Source organism: Capricornis sumatraensis, chromosome 12 (assembly GCF_032405125.1).
Source record: "Capricornis sumatraensis isolate serow.1 chromosome 12, serow.2, whole genome shotgun sequence".
In the NCBI taxonomy this organism is placed as follows: Eukaryota; Metazoa; Chordata; class Mammalia; order Artiodactyla; family Bovidae; genus Capricornis; species Capricornis sumatraensis.
The window spans coordinates 80,822,089-80,837,494 of NC_091080.1; the positions used below are offsets into that span (position 1 = coordinate 80,822,089).

At 40.5% G+C, this 15,406-nt stretch overlaps 1 protein-coding gene across 1 annotated transcript in view; it reads right to left on the reverse strand.

The window, feature by feature from the left end:
• LOC138089050 (ATP-binding cassette sub-family C member 4-like) overlaps window positions 1-15,406 on the reverse strand; it is a 204,649-nt gene that overhangs the window by 46,221 nt on the left and 143,022 nt on the right. Inside the window, 3 exon segments of the mRNA XM_068984373.1 lie at window positions 569-669; window positions 11,937-12,047; window positions 13,202-13,321. Coding sequence (XP_068840474.1) covers window positions 569-669; window positions 11,937-12,047; window positions 13,202-13,321 — 332 coding nt within the window.

The window sequence follows — 15,406 nt, forward strand, 5'->3', positions numbered from 1 at the left end:
AGAAATAAGCAATTACCCATTAAGATGCAAACATAAACAAGCTGCTAAGAAATTACCTTATATTGTCTCCAGAATTTCAGAACCTCTCTCCTACAGAGACATTTATTGTATTTGAAGACAGTTTGTGATGAATATAAAACCTTCTGATGTGGCATACATATGTGGGGAAATACATATATATTTTTATTAACTTTAAGCAGATGGAACGTGAAAGTGAAAGTCGGTCAATGGTGTTCAGCTCTTTGCAACCCCATGGATGCCTGCCAGGCTTCTCTGTCCATGAGGATTCTCCAGGCAAGAATACTGGAGTGACTAGCCATTCCCTTCTCCAGGGGATTTTTCCAACCCAGGGATAGAACCTTTGTCTCTTGTGGCTCCTGCATTGCAGGCAGATTTTTTACCATCTGAGCCATCAGGGAAGCCCTTAAGCAAATGGGGGAGAACATAAAAAAAAACTTTGTAAGATAATGTTAAAAAAAAAGTTTTATTATTTTACATAAGAATTGCTTTTATGCCATATAACAGCAAGGAGACCTGGAAAGGCTAAGAACAGAAAGATAAACATCACCATGTTCTCAACTTCGGCACTTTGCCTGACGCACCACTGGAACATCCCCATGAGTGTGAGCGTGAGAGACAGGACCAGGCCAACCTGCCCGGGAGTCAAAGCTAAATGAGGAAGAAGAGGAATACGGTCAGTCTACTTCTCAACCCTTCACACAGCTCCTTCTGTCACTTTATAAAGAAGAGTCCTTTATGATTTTTATTGGAGTATAGTTGATTTACAAAGCTATGTTAGTTTCAGGCATACAGTAAAGTGAATCAGCCAGATATATACATATAATCTGCTCTTTTAAAATTATTTTCCCATATATGTCATTACAGAGTATTAAATAGAATCCCCTGTGCTATACAGTAGGTCCTTTTTAGTTATCTATTTTATTATATAGTAGTGAGAAGACTCCTTTATAATATTTAAATCATTTGCATGTAATGATAGTATTACTCATAATATTACTTCTGTTGTATGAGACAATAATACAGTAAAAAACAAACAAACAAACAACACTATGAGAGACTTCCCTAGTGGTCCAATAGCTAAGACTCCGAACTCCCAATGCGGGGGGCTCAGGTTCGATCCCTGGTCAGGCAACTAGACTCCACATGCCACAAATAAGAGTTCACATGCTGCAACTAAAGTCCTGCCTGTTATGAATAAGACTGAAGATCCCACATGCCCCAGCTAAGACCCAGCCCAGCCAAATAAATAAGTAAATTTAAAAAAAAAATATGAATTTAGAAAGAAGTAACAAAGTTGTTGTTAAGTCACTAAGTCATGTCTGACTCTGTAACACCATGGACTGTAGGACTACAGGCTTCCCTGTCCTTTGTTATCTCCCAGAGGTTGCTCAAATTCATGTCCATTGAGTTCATGATGCTATCTAACCATCTAATCCTCTGCCACCTCCTTCTCCTCCTGCCTTCAATCTTTCCCATATCAAGGTCTTTTCTAATGAGTCAGCTCTTCGCATCAGGTGGCAAAAGTATTGGAGCTTCAGCATCAACATCAGTCCTTCCAGTGAATATTCAGGGTTGATTTTTTTAGGATTTAATGATGTGATCTCCTTGCTGTCCAAGGGACTCTCAAGAGTCTTCTCCAACACTACAACTTGAAAGTATTAATTCCTTGGCCCTCAGCCTTCTTAATGGACCAAATTTTACATCCATTGACAACTTTTACATGACTACTGGAAAAAACATAGTTTTCACTATATGGAAATTTGCTGGCAAAGTGATGCCTCTGCTTTTTAACATTCTGAATAGATTTGTCATAGCTTTCCTTCCAAAAAGCAAACGTCTTTTCATTCATGGTTGCAGTCATGGTTTGCAGTGATTTTTGGAACCCAAAAATATAAAATCTGTCATTGCTTTCAATCTTTTCCCATGAAGTGATGGGACTGGATGCCATGATCTTAGATCACTGAATGCTGAGATTTAAGCCAGCTTTTTCACTTGCTCTTTCACTTTCATCAAGAGGCTCTTCACTTTCTGTTCATTTTCTGCCATTAGAATGGTATATTCTGCATATTTGAGTTCAGTTCAGTTCAGTCGCTCAGTCGTGTCCGACTCTTTGCGACCCCATGAATCACAGCACGCCAGGCCTCCCTGTCCATCACCATCTCCCAGAGTTCACTCAGACTAATGTCCATCGAGTCCGTGATGCCATCCAGCCATGTCATCCTCTGTCATCCCCTTCTCCTCCTGCCCCAAATCCCTCCCAGCATCAAAGTCTTTTCCAGTGAGTCAACTCTTTGCATGAGGTGGCCAAAGTACTGGAGTTTCAGCTTTAGCATCATTCCTTCCAAAGAAATCCCAGGGTTGATCTCCATCAGAATGGATTGGTTGGATCTCCTTGCTGTCCAAGGGACTCTCAACAGTCTTCTCCAACACCACAGTTCAAAGAATCAATTCTTTGGCACTCAGCCTTCTTCACAGTCCAACTCTCACATCCATACATGACCACTGGAAAAACTATAGCCTTGACTAGATGGACCTTAGTCAGCAAAGTAATGTCTCTGATTTTTAATATACCATCTAGGTTGGTCATAACTTTTCTTCCAAGGAGTAAGCGTCTTTTAATTTCATGGCTGCAGTCACCATCTGCAGTGATTTTGGAGCCCCAAAAAATAAAGTCTGACACTGTTTCCACTGTTTCCCCATCTATTTCCCATGAAGTGATGGGACCAGATGCCATGATCTTCGTGTTCTGAATGTTGAGCTTTAAGCCAACTTTTTCACTCTCCTCTTTCACTTTCATCAAGAGGCTTTTTAGCTCCTCTTCACTTTCTGCCATAAGGGTGGTGTCATCTGCATATCTGAGGTTATTGAAATTTCTCCCATCAATCTTGATTCCAGCTTGTGTTTCTTCCAGTCCAGCATTTCTCATGATGTACCCTGCATAGAAGTTAAATAAGCAGGGTGACAATATACAGCCTTGATGTACTCCTTTTCCTATTTGGAACCAGTCTGTTGTTCCATGTCCAGTTCTAACTGTTGCTTCCTGACCTGCATACAGATTTCTCAAGAGGCAGGTCAGGTGGTCTGGTATTCCCATCTCTTTCAGAATTTTCCACAGTTTGCTGTGATCCACACAGTCAGAGGCTTTGGCATAGTCAATAAAGCAGAAATAGATGTTTTTCTGGAACTCTCTTGCTTTTTCCATGATCCAGCGGATGTTGGCAATTTGATCTCTGGTTCCTCTGCCTTTTCTAAAACCAACTTGAACATCAGGGAGTTCATGGTTCACGTATTGCTGAAGCCTGGCTTAGAGAATTTTGAGGATTACTTTACTAGCATGTGAGATGAGTGCAATTGTGTGGTAGTTTGAGCATTCTTTGGCATTGCCTTTCTTTGGGATTGGAATGAAAACTGACCTTTTCCAGTCCTGTGGCCACTGCTGAGTTTTCCAGATTTGCTGGCGTATTGAGTGCAGCACTTTCACAGAATCATCTTTCAGGATTTGAAACAACTCAACTGGAATTCCATCACCTCCACTAGCTTTGTTCATAGTGATGCTTTCTAAGGCCCACTTGACTTCACATTCCAAGATCTGGTTCTAGATTAGTGATCACATCATCACGACTATCTGGGTCATGAAGACCTTTTTTTGCACAGTTCTTCTGTGTATTATTGCCACCTCTTCTTAATATCTTCTGCTTCTGTTAGGTCCAGACCATTTCTGTCCTTTATCGAGCCCATCTTTGCATGAAATGTTCCCTTGGTATCTCTAATTTTCTTGAAGAGATCTCTAGTTTTTCCCATTCTGTTCTTTTCCTCTATTTCTTTGCATTGATCGCTAAAGAAGGCTTTCTTATCTCTTCTTGCTATTCTTTGGAACTCTGCATTCAGATGCTTATATCTTTCCTTTTCTCCTTTGCTTTTTGCCTCTCTTCTTTTCACAGCTATTTGTAAGGCCCCTCCAGACAGCCATTTTGCTTTTTTGCATTTCTTTTCCATGGGGATGGTCTTGATCCCTGTCTCCTGTACAATGTCACGAACCTCATCCCATAGTTCACCAGGCACTCTATCTATCAGATCTAGGCCCTTAAATCTTTTTTCACTTCCACTGTATATTCATAAGGGATTTGATTTAGGTCATACCTGAATGGTCTAGCAGTTTTCCCTACTTTCCTCAATTTAAGTCTGAATTTGGTAATAAGGACTTCATGATCTGAGCCACAGTCAGCTCCTGGTCTTTTTTTGTTGTTGTTGACTGTATAGAGCTTCTCCATCTTTGGCTGCATAGGTTATTGATACTTCTCCTGGAAATCTTAATTCCAGCTTGTGCTTCATCCAGCCCAGCATTGCTCATGATGTACTCTGCATATAAAAATAAGCAGGGTGACAATATACAGCCTTGATGTACTCCTTTTCCTATTTGGAACCAGTCTGTTTTTCCATGTTCAGTTCTAACTGTTGCTTCCTGACCTTCATACAGATTTCTCAAGAGGCAGGTCAGGTGGTCTGGTATTCCCATCCCTCAGAATTTTCCACAGTTTATTGTGATCCACACAGTCAAAGGCTTTCACATAGTCAAAAAAGCAAAAATAGATGTTTTTCTGGAACTCTCTTGCTTCTTCAATGATCCAGTGGATGTTGGCAACTTGATCTCTGATGCCTTTTCTAAAAGCAGCTTGGACATTTGGAGGTTCACAGTTCACATATTGCTTAAGCCTGGCTTGGAGAATTTTGAAGATTACTTTACTAGCATGTGAGATGACTGCAATTGTGCAGTAGTTTGAGCATTCTTTGGGATTGGAATGAAAACTGACCTTTTCCAGTCCTGTGGCCACTGCTGAGTTTTCCAAATTTGCTGGCATATTGAGTGCAGCACTTTCACAGCATATTCTTTCAGGATTTGAAATAGCTCAACTGGAATTCGATCACCTACACTAGCTTTGTTCATAGTGATGCTTCCTGAGGCCCACTTAACTTCACATTCCAGGATATCTGGCTCTAGGTGAGTGATCACACCATCGTGATTATCTTGGTCATGAAGATCTTTTTTGTATGGTTCTTCTGTGTATTCTTGCCACCTCTTCTTAATATCTTCTGCTTCTGTTAGGTCCATACAATTTCTGTCCTTTATCGAGCCCATCTTTGCATGAAATGTTCCCTTGGTATCTCTAATTTTCTTGAAGAGATCTCTAGTCTTTCCCATTCTGTTTTTTTCCTCTATTTCTTTGCATTGATCACTGAAGAAGGCTTTCTTATCTCTTCTTGCTAGTCTTTGGAACTCTGCATTCAGATGCTTATATCTTTCCTTTTCTCCTTTGCTTTTCACTTCTCTTCTTTTCACAGCTATTTGTAAGGCCTCCTCAGACAGCAATTTTGCTTTCTTGCTTTTCTTTTTCTTGGAGATGGTCTTGATCCTGTTCCTGTACAATGTCATGAAACTCCGTTCATCAGGTACTCTGTCTATCAGATCTAGTCCCTTAAATCTATTTCTCACTTTCACTGTATAATCATAAGGGGTTTCATTTAGGTCATACCTGACTGGTATAGTGGTTTTCACCACTTTCTTCAATTTCAGTCTGAATTTGATAATAAGGAATTCATGATCTGAGGCACACTCAGCTCCTGGTCTTGTTTTTGCTGACTGTATAGAGCTTCTCCAACTTTGTCTGCAAACAATATAATCAATCTGATTTCAGTGTTGACCATCTGGTGATGTCCATGTGTAGAGTCATCTCTTATCTTGTTGGAATAGGGTGTTTGCTATGACCAGTGCATTCTCTTGGCAGAAGTCTATTAGCCTTTGCCTGCTTCATTCTGTACTCCAAGGCCAAATTTGCCTGTTACTCCAGGTGTTTCTTGATTTCCTACTGCCGCATTCCAGTCCCCTATAATGAAAAGGACATCTTTTGGGGTGTTAGTTCTAAAAGATCTTGTAGGTCTGCATAGAACCGTTCAATTTCAACTTTTTCAGCATTACTGGTTGGGCATAGATTCAGATTACCGTGATATTAAATAAAAATAGTTACAACATACAGCTTTGTCATACCCCTTTCCCAGTTTTAAACCAGTCCATTGTTCCATGCTTATTTAAGTTATATGCAGAGTATGAGAAATGCTGGGCTGGAGGAAGCACAAACTGGTTCAACATTGCCAGGAGAAATATCAACAACCTTCGATATGCATATGACACCACCCTTATGGCAGAAAGTGAAGAACTAAAGAGCCTCTTGATGAAAGTGAAAGAGGAGAGTGAAAAAGTTGGCTTAAAATTCAGCATTCAGAAAACTAAGATCATGTCATCTGGTCCCATCACTTCATGGCAAATAGATGGGGAAACAGTGGAAACAGTGGCAGACTTTATTTTGGGGGGCTCCAAAATCACTGAAGATGGTGATTGCAGCCATGAAATTAAAAGATATTTACTCCTTGGAAGGAAAGTGATGACCAACCTAGACAGCATATTCAAAATCAGAGACATTATTTTGCCAACAAAGGTCCATCTAGTCAAGGCTATGGTTTTTCCAGTGGTCATGTATGGATGTGAGAGCTGGACTATAAAGAAAGCTGAGCACAGAAGAATTGATGCTTTTAACTATGGTGTTGGAGAAGACTCTTGAGAGTCCCTTGGACTGCAAGGAGATCCAACCAGTCCATCCTAAAGGAGATCAGTCCTGGGTATTCATTGGAAGGACTGATGCTAAAGGTGAAACTCCAATACTTTGCCCTCCTGCTGTGAAAAGCTGACTCATTTGAAAAGACCCTGTTGCCAGGAAAGATTGAGGGCAGGAGAAGAAGGGGATGACAGAGGATGAGATGGTTGGATGGCATCACCGACACAATGGACTTGGGTTTGGGTAGACTCCGGGAGTTGGTGATGGACAGGGAGGCCTGGCGTGCTGCAGTTCATGGAGTCACAAAGAGTTGGACATGACTGAGCAACTGAACTGAACTGAATTGTTCCATGTCCAGTTCTGTTTCTTCTTGATCTGCTTACAGGTTTCTCAGGAGACAGGTATGATGGTCAGTATTCCTATCTCTTTCAGAATTTTCCACAGTTTATTGTGATCCACAGAGTCAAAGCCTTTCAACATAGTTTATGAATCAGATGTTTTTCCTGTAATTCCCTTGCTTTCTTTATGATCCAATGAATGTTGGCAATTTGATCTCTGGTTCCTCTGCCTTTTCTAAACCCAGTTTGTATATTTGGAAGTTCCCAGTTCACATACTGTTGAAATCTTGTTTAAAGGATTTTGCTCCTGCTGCTGCCTAGTCGCTTCAGTCATGTCCAACTCTGTGCAACCCCATAGACAGCAGCCCATCAGGCTCCCCCATTCCTGGGATTCTCCAGGCAAGAACACTTGAGTGGGTTGCCATTTGCTTCTCCAATGCATGAAAGTGAAAATTGAAAGTGAAGTCGCTCAGTCGTGTCCAACTCTTTGTGACCCCATGGACTGCAGCCTACCAGGCTCCTCTGTCCATTGGATTTTTATTATAACATTATTAGCATGTAAAATGAGTGCATTTGTATGACAGCTTGAACATTCTTTGGGATTGGAATGAAAGCTGATTTTCAGTCCTGTGGCCACTGCTGAGTTTTGCAAATTTGCTGGCATATTACATGAACAGCATCATCTTTTAGGATTTGAAATAACTAAGCTGGAATTCCATTACCTCCACTAACTTTGTTTGTAGTGATGCTTCCTAAGGTCCACTTGACTTCACTCTCCAGGATGTCTGGCTCAAGATGAGTGACCACACAGTCGTGACTATCCAGGTCATTAAGATCTTTCTGGTACTGTTTTTCTGTGTATTCTTGCCACCTCTTCCTAATCTCTTCTGTTTCCCTTAGGTCCTTAACATTTTTGTCCTTTGTCATTTAATCCCACATGGATTGAGATACACTTGGCAGTATAATATAGTTGAGGATGCCATTGTTCAGATTTTTGTCCTTATGCTTCAATTATCATTATGTAACTTCACTTTCTACGCCCAATGTAGCTGTAGTTGAAATCACAAAAAGAAGGCAATGGACTCCAAGAGCCAGTGCTTTTAAATTTAAAATATTACTCTCATTTTTCCATTATTAAAGACTGTGATACAGGGCTATTTCTATGGATAGTGAGGGGTGGTGAATTCATGCTACACATTCCAACAACTGCTCATCTGGGACCCATACAGCAGTGAGGATACTGTTTTTGCTATAGAGAATCTTCCTCAGACCCCTACAACCAAGGATTCCAAGTAGCCCAAAAACTAAAACCTAAAACCTAATCTGTACAAAAAGCTTAATAGTAAACCTGGTTCTCTCCATTTAGATATAGGACACTACCTGGGATGTTCAGAAGGTCATCTTGCTACAGTTATGTAGATCTCAACCCATTCAAAGAAAAATAAAAAGATAAAAGATCTCAATGAAGACATACTGTAAACAAGCAAACAAACAAGTAAACTACTCAAAAGCAATCTACAGATTCAATGCAACCCCTATCAAATTACCAATGGCATTTTTCAGAGAATTAGAACAAAGAAATCTATATTTTGTATGGAAACACAAAATACCATGAATAGACAATGTAATCATGAGAAAAACAAAGAAGAAAAATGAAGCTAGGAGGAATCACGTGCCCTGTCTTCAGACTATACCACAAAGCTACAGTAATTGAAACAGTATTCTACTGGCACCAAAAACAGAAATATAGATCAATGGAATAGAACAGAAATTCCAAAGAAAAGCCCACGAACCTGTGTCACCTATGGCAAAGGAAGCAAGAATACACAATGGAGAAAAGACAGTTTCATTAAAACTGGTGCTGGGAAAACTGGACAGCTACATGTAAAAGAATAAAATCAGAACACTCCCTAAAATCATAAACAAAAGTAAACTCAAATAGATTACAGACATAAATGTAAGACCAGACACTAGAAGACTCTTAGATGAAAACATAGGGAGAACTCTCTCTGATATAAATTGCTGCAAGCTTTTTTACCCACCTCCTAGAGCAATGAAAATAAATAAAACACACACAAAAAAAATGGGACTCAATTAAGCTTAAAAACTTTTGAACAGCAAAAAAAGTAAAAAATAAAAAGATAAAAAATACCAAAGACAACCTGTAGAATGGGAGAAATATTTCCAAATGAAGTGACTGACAAGGGATTACTCTCCAAAATATACGAAGAGTTCATGCAGTTCAATATCAAAAATAAATAAGTAAACAGTCCAATCAAAAAATGGTCAGAAGATTAAAACAAACATTCTCCAAAGAAGACATATCGATGGCCAAAAAGCACATGAAAAGATGGTCAACATCTCTAATTACTAGAAAAAGGCATATCAAAACTACAGTGGAAAAAAAAAAATTCTTTTAAGCAAAAAACTACAGTGAAGTTTCTCCTCACACCAGTCAGAATGGGTTCAGGATGGGGAACACATGTATACCTGTGGCAGATTCATGTTGATGTATGCCAAAACCAATACAATATTGTAAAGTAATTAACTTCCAATTAAAATAAATAAATTTATATTTTTTAAAAAAAATTCTACAACAATAAGTACTGAAGAGGATGTGGAGAAAAGGGAACCCTCCTACACTGTTGGTAGGAATATAAACTGATACAGCCACTATGGAGAACAATTAGGAGGTTCCTTTAAAAAACTAAAAATAGAGCTACCATAAGATCCAGCAATCTCACTCCAGGGCATATATCCAGAGAAAACCATAATTTATAAGGATACATGGCACCCTAATATTCACTGCAGGACTATTTACAACAGCCAGGACATGGAAGCAACCTAAACGCTTGTCAACAGAGCAATGGACAAGGAAGATATGGTACCATACATACAATGGAATGTTACCCAGCCATAAAAAAAAAAAAGGCAAAATAATGCCATTGGCAGCAACATGGCTGGACCTAGATATCTGCACACTGAGTGAAGCAAGTCTGAGAAAAATAGAATATGACATTGCTTACATATGGAATATAACAAAAGGCTACAAATGAACTTATCTACAAAACAGAAGTAGAGTAACAGGTGTAGAAAACAAACTTATGTTTACCAGGGGATAAGGGAGGGGAAGGATAAATTGGAAGACTGGGACTGACACAGACATACTACTATATATAAAATATTAAAATAGATCATTAATAAGAAACTACTGTAAAGTACAGAGAACTCTGTATTGATCTATATGAGAAAATAATCTAAAAAAGAGTGGGTGTGGATCACAATAAACTGTGGAAAATTCTAAAAGAGATGGGAATACCAGACCACCTGACCTGCCTCTTGAGAAATCTGTATGCAGGTCACAAAGCAACAGTTAGAACTGCATATGGAACAACAGACTGGTTCCAAATAGGAAAAGGAGTACGTCAAGGCTGTATATTGTCACCCTGCTTATTTAACTTATATCCAGAGTACATCATGAGAAACGCTGGACTGGAAGAAACAAAAGCTGGAATCAAGATTGCCAAGAGAAATATCAATAACCTCAGATATCCAGATGATACCACCCTTATGGCAGAAAGTGAAGAGGAACTAAAAAGCCTCTTGCTGAAAGTGTAAGAGGAGAGTGAAAAAGTTGGCTTAAAGCTCAACATTCAGAAAATGAAGATCATGGCATCCAGTCCCATCACTTCATGGGAAATAGATGGGGAAACAGTGGAAACACTGTCAGACTTTATTTTTGGGGGCTCCAAAATCACTGCAGATGGTGACTGCAGCCATGAAATTAAAAGATGCTTACTCCTCGGAAGAAAAGTTATGACCAACCTAGATAGTATACTCAAAAGCAGAGACATTTCTTTGCTGACTAAGGTCTGTCTATTCAAGGCTATGGTTTTTCCTGTGGTCATGTATGGATGTGAGAGTTGGACTGTGAAGAAGGCTGAGCACCGAAGAATTGATGCTTTTGAACTGTGGTGTTGGAGAAGACTCTTGAGAGTCCCTTGGACTGCAAAGAGATCCAACCAATCCATTCTGAAGGAGATCAACCCTGGGATTTCTTTGGAAGGAATGATGCTAAAGCGGAAACTCCAGTACTTTGTCCACCTCATGTGAAGAGCTGACTCATTGGAAAAGACTTTAATGCTGGGAGGGATTGGGGGCAGGAGAAGAAGGGGACGACCGAGGATGAGATGGCTGGATGGCATCACTGACTCAATGGATGTGAGTCTGAGTGAACTCCCGGAGTTGGTGATGGACAGGGAGGCCTGGCGTGCTGCAATTCATGGGGTCGCAAAGAGTCGGACACGACTGAGCGACTGAACTGAACTGATAGCAGATTTACTTTGCTGAACATCAGAAACTAAGACAACAGTGTAAATTAACTATAACCCAATAAAACTTAAAACAAAAATTAAAGAATGGCCTGAGTGAGCCAAAGCAGTGGCCTAAGACACCACAGGTCTGCTGGAGCAGGCATGTCATACCTGGGTTTTGCTCCTAAAGATTCCAAAAGTGAAAATCAGAAATTCTTTTCTAAAGGATTATTCATTTGAAGTATTAATCAAAACACAAATTACTAAAAAAAAAAAAAATACAGGCACCCCAATGTTTATGGAGTATGGAAAAAGAGTCTTTAAAAAAGTGGATATATGTGTAACAGATTCACTTGACTATACACCTGAAGTCAACACAACATCATAAATCAACTATATGCCAATCAAAAAAAATTTTTTTAATGATCTCAATAGGACCTACTGTAAATAAATAAGTAAGAGTGAAAAAAGATAAAAGTTCTCATCAAGACACAAATTACTTCACATGGACACACTGTGGAGTCACATGCTGCAGACACTTTAATACAACTCATTAGAACCAAAGAGTATATATTAGACAAGATGAAAACAGTTTAATAACTACAAACAAAGCTATAAAATGTAAACATACCACAAATATTCACATTTGTACTTACATTCCACCATAATCAGGGCTCCAAAGGCAACAACAGTGACAAAGATGGCACAGGTGACATCCAGATACACAGCGAGCCATCGGGACGTCGTCAAAAGCAGGAACCAAGCCTCTGGATTTGTGAATCATAACAAGTTAATACATAAACAGGAAAACAATGTTAGCTGCTTTTCATGAGGGAGAGCATTTTCTTCAGTTAAGCTACAGAAGATTTTACACAAGGTAGAACAGCAAAGTTACACACCTGTAACTTCAAAGGAACCTGAAGATTCCAGAAAACTAGGTTCAACACAAAACAACATATGGGACATGCAGGAATAGGTCCAGGAAGCATGCTTTGAAAACTTCAACCCATGGGTTATCAAGAAAAATACCATCACAGGAAAGAAGATGGAAAAACATCTCATTGGTGTGTTCCCTGCAGTGCTGGGCCTCAACATGAAGATCCTCCTCTTGAAGAGTCAGCTGTTCCCAGCTCTGACAGCAGAGAGCATAGCTCCAGCACCTTCTGCCCTCTCTACAGGGCCTGAGGTGGTTATTCTTAGGAGCCAGTGTCCACACGACCATCAGCTAACAGGATCTGCATGTGACTTTCAAATGCCATGTTATCTTCAAAATACACTAATGATTGGAAAGTTTGGCCAGGATTTTATAGACTTAGAGGAAATTCTGAATTTTCTACCTAGATGGAAAACAAACAAACTTCACTGATACAAAGCATAATCAAGTGGGTAGCAAATCAGGAACTTATTTTCCTCAATACTTCTACTGCCTTCAATGTCTGCTCTCAAAAGAGTTGGCAAAGCACACCCTGAGGGGCAAGAACAGCCACCACCTGGTTCTGAAAATAAAATTTTATTGGAATACAGCCATTGACTAATGTATGATCTTTGCCTGTCTTTGTGCTACAATAGCAAAGATGAGTAGTTACAATAGAGACAGCACACAAAGCCTACAATATTTTCTATCTGGACCTTTGAAAAAAGAAAAGTTTACTGACTCCTGCCTTAAAGAGACAGACGTCCACAGGGCACAGTGATGGAAGGACAATGCACGCCAATCAGGGGAGAAAAGCAGGGCTGTGAGGAGGGGAAGCGGGGAACATACAGGAGATGCTGAGAGGAAGGGGTGGGGGAGACAGGTGTTCAGAGGGCCATGTGGGGTGACACACAGAGAGGTGCTGGCCAGCCAGGCCACCTGAATGGGAGTCAGCCTCAGAAGGCAGCACATCCCATCCTTAGAAGTCATCTCCAGAAACGTACAGACCTGAGTGCAAATCCTGGTGTGCATCAAACAGCTCCTGAAACTTCTTTTTTGCTTTGTATGCCCTGATGGTCCAGAGTCCCTGGAGAGAAGATGATAAGTGGGAAAACACCAGGCTCCGAGCTGGGGAAGCAGAGACAGACACACGACAGAGAAACTCAGGGAGGCTGGATGAGAGGAAACCAACTGCCTCCCAGGCTCTGTGGTCACATGTCCTGCCAAAGGAAATCCTCCACGTGACCCTCAAACTCCTGCTCACACCAAGCTTCACTTTAATGATCTGGGAATGAGAGATTCTCTTTGAAACTATCTTTGATCAAATTCAAAATCCCAGCTAGATTTAGATAAAGAAGTTCTTTACTGATTCTTTCATCAAGGTCCTCTCAAATATTCCTCCCTCCATATTCTTCTGGCATCTTTCCAGATGGACATTGCTCACAATTTTTTTAAAGTATATTGAAGTATATTTGATTTATAATAATCTGCTAGTTTCAGGTATGTAGTATAGTCATTCAGTTCTTTTCTCTGATTATATTCCATTATAGGTGATTACAAGATACTGAATAAAATTCTCTGTGCTTTACACTTAATCCTTGTTATCTATTTGATGTATTAATAGTAGTGTGTCTATTAATCCCATATTTCTAATTTGCTCCTCACTCTTTCCCAATGCCCTTTGGTAACCACAAGTTTGTTTTTTATGCCTCTGAGTCTATTTCTAGTTTGTGTATAGATTCATTTGTATTATTTTTAGATTCCATGTATAAGTGATAACATATGTGTCTTTCTCTGACTTATTTTACTAATAATAATATTCCCTAAGTCCATCAATGTTGCTGCAAATGGTAATATTTCATTCTTTTTCATGGGTGAGTAATTACTGTTCACTAATTTTTGAATCAGTAGCATTTTAAAATTTAATTCCTCATTAGAGTCCTCACCACACTGAACTTTGGTAAGCTACCTGTGTTTTGTTCCACCTTAGATGAGTAACCTAAGGGCTGGGATAGAGTCAGTACATGCCCCACCCTGGACCACAGCCAGACCCAAGACAGGGTGAGACGAGTAAGGGAGAGGACAGTCTGCCACCTCCCTCGTCCTGGGCCTCTCTCTGCACCTGCGCCAGGAGCCTCTGTGTGGGTCACGGAGCACCTGGCACTGCACTGCCCTTGTGCCCACAGGACCCGACAGATGAAGAGCCTTTGAATGGTCTTGACTTCTGCCCTGGGAACCTGATAGATGTTTTTATATCTGCCTGCTGAACACCTGTCCTGTTGTTTGGAGGGCACTGTGGCACATGACACTGACATCACCCTATTAGAATCTGACAGCGGCCTCAGTGTCCATCTTTTGAGTGACTTCATGTGGTTTGGGGCCTGATGTCACATGACTGCCCATTCATTTCCTGCCATCTTCTCTAAGAGCACACTGACCATGAGCACCAGGGTCAGGCTCTTGCCTGTCAGGGAACAGCTGGGCTGCAGGCTGCCAGGCAGGAAGGACCCTTACATTTCTCATTCCCCACCATGAAAAAGGATGTAACTTGCTATTGCCAGGGGCACACAGTGAGTCTCTGACCTCTGTCTGGGATGAGTGATAACTTGTGCTGTATCAGCAGGAAATATTGACATCACTTTGTTACCTGTGTGTATCCTAGAGAAGATCTGTTAGTACAACTAGGTTGTTTATGGGAAGTTAGTAATGCATCTTACATGAGGCTACATAGATTTTATAAAATGATGGGGGAAAGAATCCAGGGGAAACTCCAGACTAATTCCAGGTCCTCACTCCTTAGTCCAGTATCTGAATGCCTGTCTGGTGACAGTTCAGTCAGTACAGACGTGCACCTGGGCACTGCACATTTGGAGGAGTTGAGGTACAAACAAGTAAAAACACAGAACCTGCTCTTGTGTTTAGTGTCCCCATTTCTATAAAGAAGGAAGGAGCAGGGGCGGTCCTAAGATGGCAGAGGAATAGGAAGGGGAGACCACTTTCTCCCCCACAAATTCATCAAAAGATCCTTTGAATTCTGTACAAATTCCACAAAACAACTTCTGAATGCTGGCGGAGGACAGGCACCCAGAAAGGCAGCCCATTCTCTTTGAAAGGTGGTCATCTCTATCTCCTCCCTCCCTCTTCTCTTCTCTGCCTAACTCTGTGGATCTCTTTGATGTTCCAGGCTGTAGAGAACACTTAGGGAACTGATTA